Source organism: Vipera berus, assembly GCF_964194415.1.
Source record: "Vipera berus genome assembly, contig: HAP1_SCAFFOLD_169, whole genome shotgun sequence".
Lineage (NCBI taxonomy): Eukaryota > Metazoa > Chordata > Lepidosauria > Squamata > Viperidae > Vipera > Vipera berus.
The window spans coordinates 44,163-67,922 of NW_027673551.1; the positions used below are offsets into that span (position 1 = coordinate 44,163).

The following is a 23,760-nucleotide window of genomic DNA, read 5'->3' on the forward strand; positions in this document are numbered from 1 at the left end:
CTCTGCAGGACGGCTCTGAGCCTCCTTGCTAGTACCTCAGTGGATTCCCTGGCAATAAGCACATCGTCAAAATAGGAGCAAACCCCTGGAATTCCTTTGAGTGTGCGTTCCATGATTCCCTGAAAAATGCCCAGGGCTACACTGACACCAAATTACAAGCGCTTTACTCTGAAAGCCCCCCTGTGGGTCACAATTGTCTGTGCTGCGGCCATGGCCTCATCAACAGGTAGTTGCTGATAGGCCTGTGCCAAATCTAATTTCACAAAAGTGGTGCCACCCTGCAAAGATGCCAGGATGTGGCTCACCACTGGAACTGGGTATGTGTGATGTTTAAGGGCCCGGTTAATTGTGCACTTATAATCTGCGCATATTCTGACTTCCCCATTGGCTTAATGTGGTGTTACAATAGGAGTTTCCCACTCCCCACCATCTACTGGTTGCAAAACATCCTGTTCCACAAGCTTGTCTACTTCCATGTCTATTTTGTGCTTGAGGGCAAAGGGGACCCTGCAAGGCTTAATCCTGATGGGAACCAAGTTTGGGTCTAGTTTGAATGCTATTGGCGGGCCCGTGTAAGTTCCTAGGGCTGAATCAAATATGTCTGCAAAGTCCTTGCAAACTGACGCTAGACTCACGACTTTTGTCCACTTGATACCGGTTACTTGGATGCCTAGTGCATCAAACCAATCGAGCCCAATTAGGCTCATTTTCTGGCCCCCTACTACAACAACAACCAGGTGCCCTGAAAATCCCTTAAATTTAATGGCCAAGGTGGCTTCACCCTTGACTACGACTTTTGTGTTCTGAAAATCTGATAAAAGTATGTCAGAGGGCCTCAGCTTGGCCCATCTCCTACTGCGACTGCACACGGAATTAAATGTGTCCAGAGAAATAATGGAAATGATGGAGCCTGTGTCCAGCTCCATCTTACAGGGGGGCCCTTGCAGCTCCACCTGAAGTCTATACTTGGGTTTAAGGGGGCGTCAGGCCCCAGTACGGCAGACACTTCTATGGCTTGAGCAAAGTCCCATGCTGAACAGCCTCAGGGCCCCGGTACCTCTCCTGGTCAGATCTTCTGACTGGCAATTCAATGGCTGGTCCCTCTGGCGACCTCTGCAAACTGATGGGATGTGGCCAGTTTTTCTGCAGGCCCAGCACATGGCTGTTTTGAACCTGCAGTCCGAACATTTATTTATTTATTTATTTTATTTTAATTCCATTTATATCCCGCCCTTCTCCGAAGACTCAGGGCGGCTTACAAGCTTAGCAGTAGCCTTCATTCTATGTATATGCCTGCTTATTAGGGCTTTCACACACACCCCAAGCGGCATTATTACAAAGTCAGCTTAATTGCCCCCAACAATCTGGGTCCTCATTTTACCTACCTCGGAAAGATGGAAGGCTGAGTCAACCTTGAGCCTGGTGGGATGCGAACCTGCACTAATTGCAGGCAGCTGGTGTTACTTAAGGAGGCATTAGCCCACAACTTGGACATCTAGGCAAGAGATCTGCCTTGTAAATAGTCTCTTGCTGCTTGCTGCTATGGAGCTGTTGGTCGGGTTGTCTGTGCAACTTGTCGACTTTGGCATCTTCTTCGGAGTCCTTGGTGAGTTCTGCGTCCTCGTGGTGGATGGCTTCTTCACGTTGCGTCATTCTGGTGGGCCGGATCATTCGGACCGCTCCACCAGCAGCTTCATCTGCCATGACTTTGTTCTGGGCATCTGCGAATGACAGGACCTCTCTGGCAAAAGGTTTCTGCTGCAGCTCTCTGTTGCAGAGGCCGCAGATGAGCCGGTCTCGAAGTCGCTCTTTGACATCTGAAAATCGACACAGGCATGTGGCCTGTCTCAAGGCCTCAATGTACTCAGATGCGGTCTCTCCCGGCTGCTGTATTCATTGTTCGAAAGGGTAGTGCCATGCAATCACTGACATCTTTGGTTGGAAGTGTTCTCTGAGCTTCTTCTTCAGTTCGGCGTAGGAGACAGATTCCAACAGCGTGGGTGCGAACAGGTTTTCGGCCAGATCAAATGTTGCTGGGCCGCACATACAAAGCAGCGTGGTGGCCTTCAGTCCATCCTCTGTGACCTGGTTTGCCTGAAGGTTGTTCTTGACCTGGGACAGGTACGAGGGCCATCCTTCCGGTTGCTTGATATCGAATTCTCGCAGCCTTTTGACCTTGAGCATTCTGCTGGTCTTCGTAGCTGGATCTCAGCGTCTTTGAATCCTGTCTCTCCATTGCCCAGGGACTGGTCCTCTGAGCATGTGGTCGCTAGCATGGCTTAGCTAGCCGACCTTAGGGGGTGGATTTGCTTTTCCCGCCAGGCGTGCGCTGCGTCTCCCCTAGTGAGTTTCAGCTTCGACAGAGAAGCAGGATCCCAACTTCATCGCCAGTGTTGTGTACTGGGTTCGTTGCACAGGAATGAACACGAGGCGAGTGAGTTCAGCAAAGATCATGGTTTATTGCTTGCAGGATCTGAACTAGAGAACAGGGCTGCGGATGCAGCAATTTATACCCTGGCCCCTAGGCAGCAGCCAATAGGTTTGAAGCCACCTATTGCCACCTAGGGGCAACCAATAGCAGCGCTGGAGACAGTTTGTCTGAGATGCTGGGAGCCGTTAGCTAGCTCCCTGCTCCAGCAGCCTGCCAGCCGTTACCACATGGTGTTAACAAGCAAGCCCAGTACATTACATGCATCTTACCATTTTGGAAACGTTTCCTGGTGACATCTTTATTTTTTAAAGTTTCCATTAGGTTGCCCTCAGTGTTGACTCACCCCACACATTAGGTAAGTCTTTGGTTAGCTAGATCTGTGTTTTCCTCTTAAGATGAGAGCAACCAGCAGCTGTTTCAGGAAGAGCAGAGATGGACTGCAACTTGACAGCATCAGGAAATCACATAGCTGACTCTTTCAGATGGCTTTAGATGGCCTTACTCCTTTTTCAGAAAAACAATACATCTGTTTTCAAACCATGTTGCCAGTCAGTTGGTCATCTGCACACTAAAGCAGGAGAGCAGAAGGAAGGGATACTACTGTTCTTCTTTCCTCTGGCTGGCAACTTTATTCATCTATCCCCAGCATCTGACCTATTCATCTATCCCCAGCATAAATCTGACCTATTTATCTGCAGGTCAGAGACCTGAAAATCAACTTTTAAAAAGACTTGGTTTTCACAACTGGCTACATCCATGGATCTAACCATATACTTTGCTGCAGCCAATCCAGGATAAATTTAGTATATATATAATTCTTCAGTAACCCAAAAGACTCCGCTATTAGAAATAGCACTAAGTACAGAGAATAGCCTTAATGTTCCTCCCTTTAATTAGTATGTAAATGCAACAATTGCTTGTCTATCTCAAGAAAAGGGCCCATGAATTACAGGCTTGATACATCACTAGCATCTCTCCTGCAATGTGGAATGGACAAGGCGAGGCTATGCGACGTTTAATGAAATAACTCAGTGAACTGTGCAAGGGCAGGAAGTACCTTTCAGTTGCTTCAATCCGCTTGCAAGACTTCCAATGATATGGGGAATGAGTAACTCTTGGAGAATCCTATCTTCTTCTCCATATTAGAAATCCTGGGATCCTTATGCTGTATTCAAAATTTGATCAAACTGATCAGTATACCATTTTCTCAGAAATCAGACCTTGGAAGGTCCAAATGTTGCAACTCTTGCAAGAAGAAAGAAAGAAAGAAAGAAAGAAAGAAAGAAAGAAAGAAAGAAAGAAAGAAAGAAAGAAAGAAAGAAAGAAAGAAAGAAAGAAGGCTGTTCTGCATCTGGAACAACCTTTTTGAGGTTGAAACAGGCCCTACTCAAAGTGTTTCACAACGTTCTAAGCCATGGCAATCACTATTTTGTTTAACCTGGATTAAATTTCTTCTCCAGAATTCAGAAAACTGCCCTCCCCTATTTTTTAAAAATAAAGTTGGTTCCCCCTTGACTCAGAGCCTTACTTATCTGAACTGAAGTGAGGCTTTTGAATGGCTCGTTCACAGTAAATAGAAAGTAAATATTATTTACTTCAGCAGTGTGCAGCAGCAGCCAAAAAAAAGCTAATACAATCCTTGGTTGTATAAACAGAGGCATAGAATCAATATCACATTTCTTTTTTTTATTGAAAAGTTTTAAAATACATTTTGAATACAAAGAAAACCCCCCCTCCTCCCCCCCTCTCCCCAACCCCCCCTCCCCTCCCCTCCCCTCCCCTCCCCCTCCCTGACTTCCCAGAGCTGAATACAGGGTATAAAAATACAAATAAACATAATCTAAAATATGCTAACAACAATAAAACATTAAATTCTATCGCACTTTAACTCTCCATTGTCCAAATAATAATAAAATAACTACAAACTAATTATACATCATATAGATCCACTACTTATTCAAATGCTAAATGAAACTTTTTAGTCCCATATTTGTTCTGGATATAATCAATCCATCTCCTCCATTCCATAATGTATCTCTGTTGCGATTGGTCTTTCAAATATGCTGAAATCTTCGCCATTTCTGCCAAGTTAGAAACTTTTAAAGTCCACTCTTCTATAGTCGGCAGTTCTTCCTTCTTCCAATATTGCGCTACTAAAAGTCTCGCTGCTGTAATTAAATTCAACATCAACTTAATATCTATAACAGTAGTATCTGTAATAATACCCAATAAAAACAATTGCGGAGAAAACTTTATCCTTTTCTTAAATATCTTTTGCATATTCCACCAAATTTTAATCCAAAAAGCTTTAACCTTTTTACAAGTCCACCATATATGAAAATATGTTGCATCCTCACAACCACACCTCCAACATTTAGGCTGACAGTTCGGATACATACTTGCTAATTTTTTAGGATCTAAATGCCATCTATAAAACATTTTATAAAAATTTTCTCTTAAATTTTGGGCCTGTGTGAATTTAACATTTCTAACCCAAATCTTTTCCCAAGTATCCATTGTTATGACTTCTTGAAAATTCTGAGCCCACTTTATCATACAATCTTTAACAAGTTCCATCTCTGAATCAATTTCTATCAATGCATTATATATCCTTTTTATATGTGCTTGACCTTGATCTCTAATTTGTTTTACCAAGTTTTCATCAATCATCGAAAAACCAGTTTTCTGGTCCTCTTTCCATCTAGCCTGTAATTGCCCATACTGAAACCAAGTTTGTACAATCTTTTCTTCTTTTAAAATATTATATGGCTTTAATTGCCATACATTCCTTTCTAAAGATTTTGGCAAAACATTCATTTTCACTACTGCAATTCTTCCCAATAAAGATAATTGTAATTTTTTCCAACTATCTAATTCTTTTTGTATTTTTTCCCATAACATTTCATAATTATTTTTATATAACTTCACATTTGAGGCTGACAGATATATCTCCAAATATTTAATCCTTTTAACTATTTCAAATCCCGTTAATTCTTCTAAAACAGCCTTTTGTGATACTGTCATATTTTTAGACAATATTTTAGTTTTTTGTATATTGATCTTAAATCCAGAAACTTTCCTATATAGCATTATTATCTCCATCAATTCTACAACTGAATAGTCCAGCTGGGTTACTGTAACAACCAGATCATCTGCAAATGCCCTCAATCTATAGTCCTGATCTCTTATTTGAACTCCCCTAATTTTTTCCTAATCACGTATTTTAATCAGTAATATTTCCAATGTTAAAACAAATAATAAAGGTGACAACGGGCACCCCTGTCTTGTGCCCTTTTCAATATTACATGGTTCAGTCAAACTATTGTTAACTATTATACGGGCTGTTTGCTTTTGATATATTGCCCTAATTGGTTGTAAAAATTTATCCCCAAATTCCATTTTCTCTAATAGTTTCATCAGAAATTGCCAATCCAATTGATCAAAGGCTTTTTCAGCATCCAAAAAGATCAATGCTGCAGGGATCTGGTTGTTTCTTTCCAAAAATTCCAATAAATCTACAATATGTCTCACATTATTCTTCATTTGTCTACCACTTATAAATCCAGTTTGATCACCATGTATCACTTGTTGTGTCATTAATCTATTAGCTAAAATTTTTGCAAATTTGCGCACTTTCACTTTTAAAAAGTCTCCACAAAATCTACTGAGTTAAAGATCATATACTTGCTTTAACATGAGTCTCCTGTACAACTCTGCCTGCATCCAAGTAATCCAAAGTTCACTCTCGCTGGCAGGGATGGTTGCTGCGTCCTGCTCTGCTCCAAAGCCCTGGAGCAAACTCAGGCTTCGGGGGGGGCTCAATCCTTCAACCACCAGAGTTTCAACTCTGGTGGTCTGGGAGAGCTCTACCCCTGCCTGGGCGCTCACCCCCTCCTCTTCTCCCGAGGAAGGGGCTTCTGAGCCACCAAAACAGCTGATCGGTGCTGTTTTTGGCTGTTCTACGGAGCGACGGGGCTGACAGCCTAAATGGCTGCCGGCAACGGAGCCTTGCCACCCGGAAGTCTCCGAATCAATATCACATTTCAAACCTGGTGGAAATGGCAAAGATTTCAGCATATTTGAAAGAACAATCACAACAGAGATATATTGTGGAATGGAGAAGATGGATCGAATATATTCAGAATAAATATGGGACTAAAAAGTTTCATTTAGCATTTGAATAAGTATTAGTTTTATATGATGTATTATTAGTTATTCATTATTAGTTAGTAATTTAGTTATGTTTAAGGGGAGTTAAAGTGTGATAGAATTTAAGGTGTTTTTTTTAGTTAGTTAGCATATTTTAGCTTAAGTTTGTAAAGTTAATACCCTGTATTCAGCTCTGGGAAGTTGGGGGGGGGGAGGGAGAGGGAGGGTAAGTGGGAGGGGAGGGGGAGGGAGGGAGTTTATGTTTTTAAAATGTATTTTAAAACTTTTCAATAAAAAAGAATCAATGTCACATGAAGTATTAGTTCCACCTTATAAATTCTTAGTAACACCACACCTGGAATACTGCATTCAGTTTTAGAATAGAATAGAATAGAATAGAATAGAATAGAATAGAATAGAATAGAATAGAATAGAATAGAATAGAATAGAATAGAATAGAATAGAATAGAATAGAATAGAATAGAATAACAGAGTTGGAAGGGACTTTGGAGGTCTTCTAGTCCAACCCCCTGCTTAGGCAGGAAACCCTAAACCATTGCAGACAAATGGCTTTCCAGTCTCTTCTTAAAAACTTCCAGTGTTGGAGCATTCACAACTTCTGGAGGCAGGTTGTTCCACTGGTTACTTGTTCTAACAGTCAGAAAATCTCTTCTTAGTTCCGGGTTGCTTCTCTCCTTGATTAGTTTCCATCCATTGCTTCTTGTCCTGCCTTCAAGTGCTTTGGAGAATAGCTTGAGTCCCTCTTCTTTCTGAGGTTGGCCTTTGGACGTTACCCTACAAGCAGATTATGCAGGTCTATTCTATCTTTTAAACCTAGTTGATTTTGTCTGGTTTTGGTTTGTTTTTTGACCTCTTCTATCTGAGGCACATCTAAGAGCTTTGTTATCACAAAGAAATTGCTTACGATAAAAAGGAAGTAATTACCTTTTTATTGAGTATGGGGCAACGTTTTCTATAAGTCATGGAAACTTGTTATCAGTGTGATGCCATTCTTGTTGGCAGACAAATAGATCATATATATGAACTGCAGATACTGATCCTTGAAAAACTTTTATGATAATATTTATGGCAGTGAAGACAAAGTGAAGTAGAAAACCACACCTCTGCTTTGCCACAAACTTTTAAATTCAGGTGCTGGTGGTCTGAACCTGAGACAGAAGAGAAGTGTTGGGAAGATGGACACAACAATGAAGCTGTCTTGGATGGTGTTGTTAGTGTTTTCAGGTAAACTCCATACTTAATCTTCTCCAGGGTGTTTGCAATAGAGTGTAGTTGATGGATCAGACTTCTTCATCCAAGTTCTCCAAAAGGGAACTGTTTTGAAAAGTTACAGGGTACGGCTGAAACTGAATCTCTGCATTCTGTGTATCTTCAGCTAATTGAAAATGTTCACTATTAGAAAGCAGTGATCAGATTCCATATGAAGTAGTACATTCTGAATTGAATTATAGAATTTATATGAAAGTATGTATATTTAAATGATTTATATATCAAAATGAGCTCCATTCACCCCTTAACTTCCAAACTGTGCAACCTATTTTTCTCTTATTGCAAAGTTTCACTTTAAATATATGTTTAGCTAACATACCACCATCTATAATTTTGGGGGTGTCTTTTAAGCTGTTAAGTATCTGTCAGTGATCAGAATTCCTCGTGCTAAATCTTTATTAACTGTCTATTAACCAGCTTTATTAATCTTTATTAACTGTCTATTAAACAAGTTTTTTTAATGGTATAGATATTAGGATTTAATATTATATCAATACACTCAATACCTCACTCAAGTCTCATGAGAAATAATTGATGAACATTCTTTGAATAATATTTTCATACCAGCTATGTATCTGCTTAATTGTCGTGCCATCTAACCCATGATTGACTAGTATGCTAATCAGAATATTGTCTGCAAATTTACCAACTGCTTTGTTGCAGTTAAGGATTCTATATCTAAGCATTCCCAGTTATCTGTCAAAAATGGTATAAGATTAATTTGGCGAAAATTGTTCTTGATCACTTCACGGCTTTCTCTGACATTTTGGCTATCTCTGTAGAACTAACTGATCTGTTGTTCCCTAGATCCTAGTTTCTCCTTTGTTTCAACATAAGGAGTATTTTGCCCTATTTGGTCATCTGGCATTTCCAGGGTTTTCCTGACAATCTGTTCTTCAGAATTTCTTCAGAATAATACATAAAGCTTCAGCCAGACAAATAACTGATTTTTTAAATGCCTAAGGATAGAATTTTTGAGGGTGAAATTTAAACTCCTTTATAATAAATAAGTGCTGCATGATTATGTTTCTTTCCATCTCAAGTTTCAATTTTGAACTTTATCCTGTTCATCACAACTGTGCCTCTTGCTCTCTTATTGGTGAAAGTGGCCGTGCATTAGCTGTTGATTATCTCCGCTTTTCTTTATAACATACTAGGATTTTATTCTCTTAGTTCAGCGGCCCCCAATCTTTTGGACACCAGGGACTAGTTCCCTGGAGAGAGGTTTTCCTGTGGACCGGAGGGAGCGTGGGTTTGCATGCTGCCTGGATCCTGTGGATGGGGCTTGGTTTGTTTGCACCACCCAGTTTCTGGCATGCCATGACCTGGTGCTGGTCCACTGAAGATGTAACCTAGCCTGGTAGCGAAACGTTCAGAAACCAACCCACAAGAGATATTCATCACTATTGTATCTTGTTATTCTTAACATTCTTAGCTAATCTCCATTCATTCTGAGCACTTGTTCACTGCACTTTCAGGCACCCTGTATGTACTTTGGTAGTTTATCTCTCCATCTCTTTTTTTACCGCTTTATTTGTTTGTTGCCAGGTCTTCCCTAAGCTTTTCATGTAGCCATGCTGGCCGTCTTCTCGTATTCATTCTTCTGCCTTTTAAAATTAGGATGGTCCCTGCAATATCACTAAGTTCATTCACTGGTATTTCTGGGCAGTTGTGGATATTTTCAACATGTACTGTGTTACTTCTCCGCTATTTATATTATTTCCCCTGAACGAATTTTATAATTATTATATTTCAGTTATAGAAAACAGACCACGAAGTGTCTGTTATAGGTTTTTTTTTCTGTGTGTGTGCCTTCAAGTCAGTGCTCAGTCCTGGGGACTGTGTAGACCAGGGGTCTTCAAATTTGGCCCTTTTATGACTTGTGGACTTCAATTCCCAGAATTCCTCAGCCAGGCAATTCCCAGAATTCCTCAGCAAGTCCACAAGTCATAAAAGGGCCAGGTTTGAAGAGTCCTGGCATAGACAAATCCCTGCATTTTTCTTGGAAAGATTTCAGAAGTGATTGGCTAACACTTCCTTCCTAGGGCTGAGAGAGATGGACTGGCCCAAGGTTAGAAAAATGGACAAGAGGGCCACTTTAGTCTTCAGGTTCTTGATCTTCTGTACTAGGCATACAAAGTGTGCTTGTAGATATTATCTGTGTATGATTTGTTGTCAGATAAATTGTTGTTTTTTTCTTCCATTAAATCATATCCAATTTGTGGGTACTGCCTAGATCAGGCCCTGAAGTTTTCTTGGCAAGGTTTTTCAATGATTGGCCATTTCCTCCTTCCGTGGGCTGAGAGAAAGTGACTAGCCCAAGGTCATCCAGCTGGCTTTGTGCCTAAGGAGGGACTAGAACTATTCTAGCATGATACCTTAACCACTTCACCACAGTATTTATTTACTGTATACACCATCACACAACCCATGTTTCTAAATGGTTTACAAGCAAAAACCTGAAAAATGCCATATAATTCAGTAAAACAACCTACTTAAAACACAAAATCTAATCCCAGTTAAAAAAACATTATCCTATTGCCATCCACTGAAATTTATGCCTAATAAAATGCCTAAATAAAATTATTTTAGCAACCTTGTATTTATTGTTTCTTCATTTGATGTTGTTATTAATCGTATTTCAAAGAGACATACATAAACAAAAATGAACAATTTACTACGGTACATGCATAAATAAAAGGGAAAAGATACATTTACAGACCCAGTAAACATATAAAAAAGAGCCACAGTGTCTTTTTTTAAATCTTTAATGTCCTAAATGCCTTTACTCATCCAGGTTATTTAAAGGAGCACCTTTTCCTTTATGTGCATGCCCAGATTTTAAGAGTGTTTCTCTAACAAGGCTATCCTCCAGTCCCTACCAGCAAAAAATGAGAGGGGGAAACTTACAAAGGAGAGAGCTTTTTCTGTGGTGGTACCCTCATTCTGGAATTACTTTCTAAGGAGGTTTTAAATGATGCCCACCCTAGCATCACTTTTGTGCCAGGTGAAGACTTTTTTCCAGGCTTTAGCATTTGCTAAATTGTAATTGCATTTTAAATTATATTGCTTTACATATTGAATGGCTGTCTTGTTGCTGTCTAGTTTATATGAGATTTTCATTTTGCACTTCGTTTGATTTTGTTGTATACACATTTTGTTCTAAACTACACAGAGAGTTCACCTATTAGCATTTCAAAATGTTAAAGAAATAAATAAAGGCATAACCTAGGCATAACCTATAACTCATTTTTTCAGCCACCTGTCTACATTTTATGATACTTTGCAAGAAAAAAATAGAGTTAAAAATGGATGGCAAATATAGACACAGCTCAGAAAATGAAAGGTCTTAATCAAGTTCCGATTTAATATGCAAGTATGTTGAGTTACCAGCATAATATGTTAGTTGAGTAGCCTGGTCTATCTTCCTTTTCTAACTTAGACACACTCTCCTGCCATCACAAGTGTACAAAATCAGGAAAATACTCCTGCCCGTGACAGTTCCTGAATTTTAGTTTAATCAACCCATTAATTTGGGTGTATGGACATAGTGTTTTGTCTGCTTGAATCCATGTTTGCTTTTTCAGGAATAGTGGCAATGGGGAGAGAAAGTTTTCGTTATATTATTCAAACCAGCTAGAGAGGATTTGGGTTTGTATTATGTTCTTTGGTTTGTGTGCAAGGCAGAGAGAAAGAGACTTTATATCTTTCTTGCACTTCACTGCTATTATACACACATGTAACTTGAATTGTGTATTGCTTTGCATTATTTTATTAATCACGATTGCTTATTTGACAAATGTATAAAATAGATAAGTGAGGCATGCAATACAGTAGGTTATATTGTTAGACTTTAGTTGTCAGAGTACTTTGTAAGCATTCACTAAGCCTTCCAGTTTACATGATATATTCGTTTAAAATTATCTGGAAAAATATTTTGCAATGTCATCTAAACTCATGAATGCAAGGGTGTCAAACTCACAAAATCACATGACGTGTCGCAATGTATTGCAACTTTTTTTCCATTGCCGACAATGTGGTGGGCGCTGTTTCGGCATGACACATCCGGCTTGCGGACCTGCAGTTTGACACCCCTGCGTTAGCATTTTGATTCTATTATTGCTTCTACAGGTAATTCGGCAATAACACCAGTAACACGAAGACCAAGTCTAAGACCAACCCTAGGAAAAACTTTTGTCTGTAAGTCTTTTGCTTTTTTATAAATAATATTGTTGCTGCTGTTTTCTGCTGAAAACTCTGCTGAAACACTTACTGCCATTCTTATACATATTTACACTCTGGTATCCATAATTTGCTTTAAAGATATATAGTATATTATATAAGAAAAAGTACTATATCTCTATAACAAATTTCTTTCTAGATTTGCCTCAAGCATAATTTCAAATATGTAATTTTGACACAGCACAGATAACATCTCTCCACACCATCCTGACTCTTTTGGCATTGCCTTATTGTGTGAACCAGTTCACGCACCAGTCCAAATGAAAAAATGAATGTTGAGGCAATTGGCTTTGGACTGAACTGCAGTCCCCATGGAACCATATCAACCCCCCTCCAGCATCAGATTCAGTCAGGTGACGTGCACCACAGACTTATTTCTGTATGTTTAAGAGGGGATTACAAATATTTTGAAAAAGGAGCTTGAGAATTCATGGGAATGCATGCAAAACTCTCCCCCAAACCATTAAATAACAGGAAATGCCTCTCCAGGGTCTTTGGGTAACTACAAATATAGGAACTTAAACCCTGATGATGTGGGAATCAGCTATAAAGTAAGGGAACTTGGTGCTCTCTGAGCTTGGTTGTTTTCTTGCAGAGGTTTCATTACCCAAACTAGGTTACATCATCAGTGCTACCTCTCATTTCAACCCTGAGCTAGAAATATTCTCCTTTCAAGGAACTGGGTCTTCAGTGGCATCTCTAATACAAGACAATGAGAAAAATTGTATTCTTACCATTTTCTCAGAAGCTGAATTGTACCCAAGAATGAATGCCTAAATTGGAAAACAGTGCAGAAGGTTTGAACTATAAAAGTTAATACCCTTTTGACCCTTCAGAGACTAACAGTGAGAATTTAATCATTTTAGTTTGTAGAGTTTATTGAGGCTTGAACCATGCCTTCTTGCAAGAAGAAATATAGCTTTATGGACTCAGATGAGCATCCGTTCCTACAAGCGCTTCCTTGGAGTGCTAGAAGACAATCATTTAAATATGAGCCAACAGTGTGCGGCATCAGCCAAAAAAAACTAATACAATTATTGGTTGTATAAACAGAGACATAGAATCAAAAACACATGAAGCACTAATACCTCTTTATAAAATCTTAGTGAGACCACACCTGGAATACAGCATCCAGTTTTGGTCACCACATTACAAAAAAACATTGTTGAGATTTTGAAACAGTGCAGAGAAGAGAAACTAGGAAGATTAAAGGTCTGGAGACTAAAACATAAGAAGAAAGGTTGCAGGAACTGGTTATGGCCAGCCTAGAGAAAAGAAGGTCTAGGGGTGACATGATAGCAGTATTCCAGCATTTGAGGGGCTGCCATAAAGAAGACTTATTTTCCAAAGCACCAGAAGGCAAGACAAGAAACAATGGATGGAAACTAATCAAGGAGAGAAGCAATCTGGTATTAAGCAGAAAACTTAACAATGAGAACAATTAACAGCTCGCCTTCGAGCTGTTGGTGTTTCATCACTGGAGGCTTTTAAGCTACTTATTTCAAATTGTGTAGTGTTCAAAGTACAATTCCATATCCATATGAATAGGCATCACCAACATGGCACCTTTCAGAAGTACCGGTTATATTAGCCATAAGTCAACGAATTGTATTGGCTGGAAACTTGACAAGCTCTAACATCAAGGGGGGCTTCATACTAAGGTAGCTGATAGGATTTTGTTACTATTTATTTGACCTATATGTTACATATATTACTCCCAGATAGTTAAGGTCTTCTTCATTTATAGGTCATCCTCAACTTATGACCACAGTTGAGCCGAAAATTTCTGTAGTTAAAGTGAGACATTTGTTAAGTGAATTTTGCCCCATTTTATGACCTTTCTTGCCACTGTTATCATCGCAGCTGATAAGTTAGCAACAGGATTGTTAAGTGAATCTGGCTCCCCCTTGACTTTGCTTGTCAGAACGTTGCAAAAAGTGATCACATGACCTTGGGACACAGCAACCGTCATAAGTCAGTTGCCAAGCACCTGAATTTTGATCACATCATGGGAATGCTACAAAGGTCGTAAGTGTGAAAACACTCATAAGTTACTTTTTTCAGTGCTGTTGTAAACTTGAAGAGTCACTGAATCAACTGTTGTAAGTTGAGAACTACTTGTACTTATAGGATTGGATGTTGTCCAAATAATTCTTTTTTCCCTGTAGCTATGTACCTACAAATCTGATTTACATGAATTTTCCCAGTACATAAAATCCTCTGATTCTGCAATTCATCAACAAAAATATTAGCTATTTACATATTTCCCTAGAACAGCAGAAAATAATTACCAAAACAGAAGTATCTTTATCATGATCAATAATGTGTACAATAATGTGTAGATTTAATGCCTCGTGTTTCTTCTTTTGTTGTTGACAGACCCAGAATGGCTTCGATCAACAGGTAATTTTGAATTAATACAACTGTCAAGCATCTGGGAAATTAGGAGATTTAGGCAGTTCAAATGAGTATAAAGATTTATTGCAAGCTTAAGTTCTCTAGAAAAATCTGCCCAAGTGACCATTAAGGGAAATGTACAGGAGCTAAGAATAGGAAGGAATTCAAGTTGATCTGGGCTTCTGTGTGTGAAGGGACTTGTTCCTTATGACTCGTTTGATTCCCTCCCTTGGGCTCAGCCTGGTCATCTCTACAGCAACATCTTCATAATAAATTTTGCTCTTGTAAAACATTGTCTCACTATTTAAAAAACAATAAACATACACATACATATATGCATAGACTTTCCTGATATAGGTTGCTCAGCCTAGAGATGAGTAATTAAGATTCAGTAATTTGTTTCTTTGGTACTGTGTAATTTCAACATTCTTTAGCTTCTGGAAAAGTCTAGAAACCCAAACGAAACCTGATCTGAAATGGAAATTAATGGCATCTGCCTTCCTTATTGTACAGCAGTTCAGAACTAAGGACCCAGAACTGATCTGGATATATGGGAAAGAAGTATAAGCACTCTGGATATTTAATTTTATCTCTTTTTTGTGGCAGTTTCTGTCATTTAACAAATGTTTTTTTTAAACTACACAGGTGCTGCCTGTCTGGTAGTTAGATAATATGTTGGGGGGGAAAAGTCTTAGTTGGATATGAAATTCTCTTAAATCCATTTTTTCCAGATGTAATTTTGTTGCTCTGTTTGTTGATCCAAAGAATTTTCAGTTAATTAAGCAATACTCCATTGGCCCATTTCAAACCAATGTTCACTTCCCCATTTATTTTCAGTTATCATACAAAAATGTGTTATTATAGTTATTTTTGAGTTTATAAAGAATTACAGGTAGAGATACCATTATGTGAAAAGTATGGATCTTGTAAAATTGTTCAGATGCAATCTCTAAAATTAATTTGGGTCGCCCCCCTGAGGTGATCAGTTGCTACAACAAGATATGTGGAAAATCACTACGCCCAGAATAACTGCTTTGCAGTTCCAACTCCCTTAAGATTTTTAAAAGCAGCAAGCTGAATTTGGTTATTTATCCTTGTCTTTAATTATTCTTATTTGTTGATGACATCAGAGTTGGAGTGGTTCATAAAATGAAGCCTTTAAAAAAATTATGTTTCTCTCTCTCTCTCTCTCTCTCTCTCTCTCTCTCTCTCTCTCTCTGTGTGTGTGTGTGTGTGTGTGTGTGCGTGTGTGTATGACTGCTTACATAGAAGTATGAAGTAAAATGAAAGTTATTGTGTTTTCCAATTTAATATACTATTAATATACTGTATGAGTGGCTATTTTCCACATGGGATGCTATTCCTTTTTTATATTATATTCTTTTCTTTCAAGTTATTTTCATTAAGAAAATTTTGTACATGTGTGTGTACATAGATAGATATCAAATCAGTTTTTCTTTTTTTCAGGTCATTCTCTAGCATCCGTAACAACTAATTATGGAGCAGGTAATACTATGCACTGTGCTTTCATATAATTTGCTAATATGAAAAAAGATTATGCTTGATATCCAGAAATCACATATAATTTGAATGTTACCTGTAGCATTTCTTCCTGTTTCTGATTATACAGTAGCTGTGTTTACAAGTAACACTATCTTTTAAGCTGTAGTTTCAAGGACTATTTTTTTTAAGCTAAGCTTTTATATCTGGCCTGTAAGATTGCAGAAGACCACAGGATGCCCCCACAGTAATATAAAACTGATTTTGCAGCCATCTGGTAGTGTGGGTTTTTACAGCCCAATTTAGATAGATTTTTTCCCCCTCATAGGTTTGCTAATTTTACACATAGTATACATAGTAATAAGGGTGCTATAGTTAACAATTGAAAATAAAATTATAAAATTTAATTTTATTCAATTTCATAATTTTATTTTCAATTGTTTCTATATAATACTCAATTATTACATTTATTATGCAATTATTATTATAATTGACTGTACAATTATACTCAACTAAAATTATAATTTTATTGATATATTATCAATAAGAAAACTAGATAGCAAAGAATATATTTAAGATCCATTTTACCCTAATGGTTATAGGGCTAGAGTAGGACCGAAGAAACCACAGGTCAATTTGATTCGCAGTCTGGGACTGGTAAAAACGTAACAGTGTAAGTCCTAACCAAGGACCAAAGAGCTGTTAAGGTAACATCTGAATATATAGGCAGTTCCAAGCAAGGTGGTTTTTTGCAAAGTCAAAATATTCTGGTCTGATAAATTTCCCTATGTCTAGGCAGCCCTTAGGGTATTGCTCCAAGGGCTCCTGTTACTATTGGTACAGCCACTGTTGTTGTTATCATTCCTCTTGTAATCTTTTTGGGCCTCTGTGTTGGGGATGCTGAAAACTGAAGCACAAAATCTCAACATGCCTATTTTCTTCCAATGCCTTCAAAAAGAAAGAAAGAAAAATAGCATGGTTAAATACAGTTGTATGTATTCAAAATGTTAATTTTCTAGCAACAATATAGAAGAGATTGTCATCATCTGAAATTTTCTTAAAATTCCCAAAGAATACATTTGGCATTTCCTAATGATCTCCAAAAAAAACTTGATCCCAACAGATCCAGCCCTGATTATTTGTTTTGAGACCAATCAGGGTTGGGTAGATGCTGGATATCACATCGTATCTGCATATTAAATTTGTGAATCGTCAAGAATGTGATACTAACTGATTCATTAATTAAATTTTAAGAGCTCCGATTGGTAAATGGACGGGATAACTGCCAAGGCCGTGTTGAAGTTCGGCGTAACTATGGAGAATGGGGAACAGTTTGTGATGATTTATGGGATATAACCGATGCGACTATAGTATGCAGACAGCTCGGATGTGGAGAAGCTATTGCAGCTAAAGATCAAGCATATTTTGGACAAGGATATGGTCCTATTCTCCTGGATGATGTTCAGTGCCAAGGATTTGAATCCTATCTGTGGGAATGTGTAACTTCAGGCTGGGGAAATCATAACTGCAACCATCGTGAGGACGCTGGTGTTATTTGTTCAGGTACGTTCTCATCCTCTGAGATCAATATACATATTTTATGTAATATTTTTTTCATTGGTGGTTAATGTTGAGAGTTTATACATCTTAGTGTACTTAGCGTTGTAACTTAATATTCTCACTCACCTAATCAAAGCCAAGGATATGATCAAACACAGAAGAAAATGGTGGCTATAAAATTGTAAAGGGATAGGGTTCACTAAGAAAAGATAGGCAAAATTAGACTTGCAGAAATATAAATGTACAGCAACCTTTATGTAAAGAAAAATGTCATGCCAGCCTGGCATAAAGTTAACTTGTTGTAAAGACCCCGGGGGGGGGAAGTGCCAGGTGTTAAGAGTTCATTATTTAAATGAATTTAAAGACATTGGGGCCTATGTGAGTCTTAGGAAGGACCTCATTTAAGAGGACAGGTGATGTAACAGACCTCTGCTTTCTTGATCCCATGAAGTGATACCATCTAGCTCACTGATGGCGAACCTTTTAGAGACCGAGTGCCCAAACTGCAACCCAAACCCCACTTATTTATCGCAAAGTGCCAAGGCCGCATCAGCATTGTGGTGCTCTCAGGGGGAGCGGGGATGTGTGGCCCACTGGGTGGGCATGGCCATTGAGTGGCATGGCTGCTGGGTAGGCATAGCTGCGGTGGTCACGGCAGACTGGGGGGGCATGGGTGGGATGGCCGGGACCAGTCCCTCACCATCTCCGGTGCATCCCCAGGGGGCCAACGCCGCTTGCTTGCTCACTTCCTGCCCCATCGCTTCAAAACACCATGTACTCGCTACTTTGGTGAACTGGGACAATGGCATGCATGCCCACAGAGAGGGCACTGAGTGCTGCCTCTGGCACACGTGCCATATGTTCGCCACCACTGATCTAGCTGATGGAATCCAAAGGATGCTGACTCTAATTGCATAGAACTGAGCCACAGAAGCCACTGGAGATAGGCATTTCCTCAGATTAGAAATCCTCAAAGCCATTAAGGGCTTTACAAGTGATAACCAGAATTTTGAATCCACCCCCAAAGCCTGCTAGTAACCAGTGCAGTTGTCAAAACACAAACATGGGCAACCCAGGAAGATATACCTGAGTAATGGTTGAACAGAGAAAGCCACAAAGAGATCATGCTCTCTGCAGGGAATTTTAGGACAGGATGGATAAATATAAGCCAGGATTCTATCTAGAGAGAGCAGTAAAAGAACATGTGGCTCAGTGACTCTACTGATCCATTACCACAAGGATATGTGGTAGTACAGGGGAATATTTGGATAATGCCTGGCAGAGCAGCAGATGCATAACTCCCTCAAATTAAACATTTACTCCACCATCCCTGAAACAGTCACAGAATACCACCAGAAAATCTTGCATTCAAGCAGAATTAGCTACGTGATGATTGCAGTGTAGGCAAAGGGAGCCTTTTAATTACACTGAATAGTTATGGGAAAACATAGCCCCTTCACATTTTTTGCCCTCTTGAAGTGCCCTCTTGAAAGCAAATAGTTGGCACAGTTGAGTAAAGGTGAGTAAATATTTGCAGCCTTAGCAAAACAAAGCAAACACTATTTTTTTGGTCATTGTATCCATTTTACAAGTGGTGTGATAAGACGTGGATATGCATATCAATACAGTCATTGTGTGGCTAAACTACTAAATCTCTTTTTTTTTCTTTTTCAGCGAGTGCTTATCCAACACCAGGTAATGCTGAGACACTAGAAGTGCATTTCAATGTACATTTTGATTATTTGAAGATCCACAGTTGAGTGGACAATTTGGAGATGGGGGAGGGGAGTGTTCCAAGAGACACCTAACCAACATGATGCTATCCAAATAAGCCAGTATTCCCCAGCTCTGCATCTGGGCTCTTGTTTCATTTTAGAAAGATGTGGTTTTCTCCTTGAAAATGAGAGTACATGTGACAATATTGGATTATTCCTTTGCATCCAGATAGCCTTTACACTCAGGGACCAATTTCTCACAGTAAAATCTGGACCAGCCACTGTTATGGTAATTTGGGTATTTTCATGTACAGCAAAACAAGCAAAGCAAAATAATTTTTGTTTGCTTGGTGGAACCCAGTAACTGCAAAATGTTTCATCTTCATTCTTCGTTTATTGACATAGTTTGGATTGCTAACAATAGGTAATTTTGAAACGACATTTGCAAAACAGGGTATTAGTTTACTATAAAAATGTAAACTAATTTGGCAACTAGTCTTTGCTTTGTATTTGTTTCAGTTTTTGTTATTTAGTCAGGCAACCCACATTTCTATTTAGTTGATTGAGTGCTGTCAAGTCAGTGATGACTGTTAACAACCACATAGATTTTCTCCAGGATGATCTATCCCTAATCTGGATTCTCAGGCCTTTCAACAGTGAACCCATCACCATGGTAACGGAGCCTATTCATCTCCCACCACAAATTTACCTTTATTGATGCAATTGTGACCTATTCAGGGATTTACTGTGGTAATAAAACACACTTTACTGTACAGCATACTATTATAAATTTAGTATGTAATACCATGGCAGAAAATGTTGCTATCTAAACACCTTGATCCAAAATAGAGTGGATAATATATTATCGCATTCAAGTTCCAAGTCAAATCTAATGATTTCAGAGTGGATCGAAGATGCTTTAATAAATTCCAAGCATATTTTCCTGCCCAAGCTATTTTTTTCTCTTCAAGCATTGCACATCTCTATTTTGCATTATTTGAACTACTAGACTGTGAAAACAAGCAAAGAAACAAAAGCTCCTATTTGGTGATTGCATAGTATTTCATAACTTAGTATATTCGTTACTGTGATTGAATGTTCAGTAATGTCAACTTTCATTATCCAAATCTGAAAATCAATCTGCTTTTAACCTTGTATATTATGCTACGTATATGTTTACAGAATTAACTTAGTGCATTATCTATCACTGTAGCCTATCTCACATTTTATCTTTGTTCCCTGGCAGGTCCTCACTGGACATCAACAGTACCACCAGCAGCAGTTGGTAAGAAAACTTTGGGGATTTGTTTCATCTGTTAAATGTAATCCATTTGGAGTAGAAGAGCCTTTTCCCATGTACTTGTGATCCCGTACTAGAGAACACAGTATTATTTACCATTGAATTCTCAACAACTTTTAAAGGATGCACAGTTGCTTGGCTTCAAGATATATACTGTAGCTATTTCTAAATTTCCTTTTATATTGTTAAATATGTGATGAGAATGAGTACTATGCATTTAATGTCATATATCTGGGTGGAAAAGAAAGAAACTTCACCCCACAGCTTTACCAGTTTGTTGTTCATTTGTTCAGTCACTTTTGATGCCATATGAACAAAGGGACACCATTACACTAGGACTGTTTTCTCAGCAATTGCTTCTTTGAACTAGACTGTGATGTTTCTCTGTGTCATATGTGTGTGGGGGGATGCATATCTGAGAGCTGAATGCAACGAAATTTATTTTTAATGTATGCTGGTTAGTGTACATTTAAAATGACAACAAAGTTCTATTCTATTCTATTCTATTCTATTCTATTCTATTCTATTCTATTCTATTCTATTCTATTCTATTCTATTCTATTCTATTCTATTCTATTCTATTCTATTCTATTGAATCCTTGTTTTGTTGTTAGCAATGGAACCTAAGCTTCTTGCCTTCTTTTTGCTTCTTTTCAATTGCTTTTTTTTTCTTCCAGTGTCCAGGTCTTTTGTAATGACTCTTGTCTTTGAAATAGATTCTGGCTATTGAAATTTTAGCTTCAATATTAGTACTTCCAGTAAACAGTCTGATTTTATTTCATTTAATGTCAGATGGCTTGTTCTTATTGTCTAAGATATTCTCAACCTATTGTCCAACACCAGAATTCAAAGGAGTGATTTTAATATTTAAAGTGAATTAATGGCAACATCTGATTTTTATTCTGTGTATGATTCCATTGCAATTGTATGTAATTGTATGCAATCATTGTATGGCATCATACAATCAAACATGCAATTAAGCCTTGTCCAAAGCTGAGTCTCAGTGTCAATGGGAAAAGGGAATATGATGATCCTAAAGAATATAGGCTGGCAAATTTTTGAAGCCATGGTCCTTGCTTATTTTTAAGTTTAAGTTTAAGCATAGAATGAAATTGGTGTTTATTTTGTCAAAAGTATCTCCATGTAGTTGAGAATGTTTATTTACAGTGTTTGCATTTATTTAGAATATTTTAGAAATGTCTTATGATGTAACAACAGATTTCTTTGGCCATGAAGGACCTCAAGCAAAAAAACCATTTCAATAAGAGTATGAGCGACAGCACAGCACATACAAGTAGTCCTCAACTTACGAGCACCATTGAGCCCAAAATTTCTGTTGTAAAGTTAGACATTTGTTAAGTGAGTTTTGCTCCATTTTACAACTTTTCTTGCCTTGGTTGTTAAGTGAATCACTAAATTTGTTAAGTTAGTAACCCGGTTGTTAAGTGAATCTGATTTCCCCATTGACTTTGCTTGTCAGAAGGTGCAAAAGGTGATCACATGACCTTGGGACACAGTGACAGTCATAAATGTGAGCCAGTTTTCAAACATCTGAATTTTGATCGCATGATCATGGGGATAGTGCAAAGGTTGTAACTGTGAAAAATGATCACTTTGAATGGTCACTAAATGAACTGTTGTAAGTTGAGGACTACCTGTGCTACAGACTGATTTTCACATGGTTTGGAGGACTTTCATGGCTGTATGTTTGAATAGTTCATATATAGTGAAAATGTCCCACGTTCCATTCTTTCTAATTTTGGTCTTCTTACTCACTTTTTTTTTTGTTGCTACACTAGGATAGTGATAGCAGGCAGACATCCAAAAGTTGAGTCCCTATAAAGATAGAAATTTTCTCACATCTTCATATCTTGATTACCATTGTTAATCCTGTTTCCTACTGAAAAATACAATTGTTAAAAAAAGTCTTCCAATGTCTGTGACTGTTTATGACTGAACAATATTATTTCTTTTTTCCTCAAGAGCTCCGATTAGTAAATGGAATTCATCGCTGTCAAGGGCGTGTTGAAATTAGGGATTATTACCAAGGTTGGGGGACTGTTTGTGATGATTTATGGGACCTGACTGATGCCAACGTGGTATGCCGACAGCTTGGATGTGGATATGCCATCCAAGCAACACAAGGAGCATCGTTTGGTCAAGGATATGGCCCTATTTACCTGGATGATGTTCGGTGCAGGGGGAATGAAAGCTATCTTTGGGAATGCGCAAGTGCAGGCTGGGGAAATCATAACTGTGGACACCAAGAGGATGCTGGTGTTATTTGTTCAGGTACTTACTTATACTTGCTTTGTCATTGAAATAGAAATATTTTTATAACAATTTTATATTTACAGATTTTTAATAGTTTGGCATGAGAGTTAATTAATGCATCTGGTTTAAGAACATATAGTTAAATAGCTAATGCAATATTCTAATTCAGATACCTACAAATAATGAAGAAAGGATTTGTTATGCAGCTGAAGGGTCCTGGAGAAAACAACTCATCAAAGAGCCAGAAGGTTTTAATCTATCTTCAGGAATGATAGTTGCCAAAAGCAGAATCTCAAAGCAAGGCTGTCAGAGTACATATTGGTCTCAAACAGGGAAGAACCAAAGATTCAGATTCTAGTCCCTAGCTTATGTTAGAAATTCTGTTTATATATAGCACCACAGATCAGACAAACAGTACAGTCACCATGTGTTTTACTGCTTAACTGTTTTAACTGTTACAGGAAACAGGAACCTCTACTTAGAATAAAAGCACATAGAGTATATACCATACATCCAAACTTGTAAACATTGCATCTACTGGCTGAACACTATTATAGTTGTTGCACAAAAATACATCCCAATAATGAATTCCAACAATTTATCATAAAGTTCAGTGACCAGCCAGTGCCCCTCAGCAGTCTACTTCACACAGTTGTAATGGCTAGAGTTTTGCAGGAAAACCCATGTAAGATGCATTAAGCTGCTGGACAGCATATTCTTTTGCTAGAGTCATAAGTGTCATGATTAAAACTAAGGTGACACAATTTTCTTGTATAAGCCCCCTTAAACACTTTGTGCAAGAAAACAATCCTCTCTATTTCACAGTGTATGTGTCGGTTTTATGCCCAATTGAAGAGCTGGGACAATGTTTACATAACTTTCTGAAAAAGGATAACCAAGGC

The 23,760-nt window shown here is 38.3% G+C and overlaps 1 protein-coding gene across 1 annotated transcript; it reads left to right on the top strand.

Annotated features, from left to right (window-relative positions):
* Positions 1-1,542: 1,542 nt before the first annotated feature.
* Positions 1,543-22,876, top strand: LOC308679319 (scavenger receptor cysteine-rich domain-containing protein DMBT1-like; the record flags this gene model as incomplete). Its single annotated transcript, XM_081346927.1, has 5 exons — positions 1,543-1,606; positions 17,264-17,572; positions 19,244-19,264; positions 20,531-20,569; positions 22,568-22,876. Coding segments are annotated over 5 exons (742 nt in total), but the record flags the coding sequence as incomplete, so codon positions are not given.
* Between the last annotated feature and the right edge of the window lie 884 nt (positions 22,877-23,760).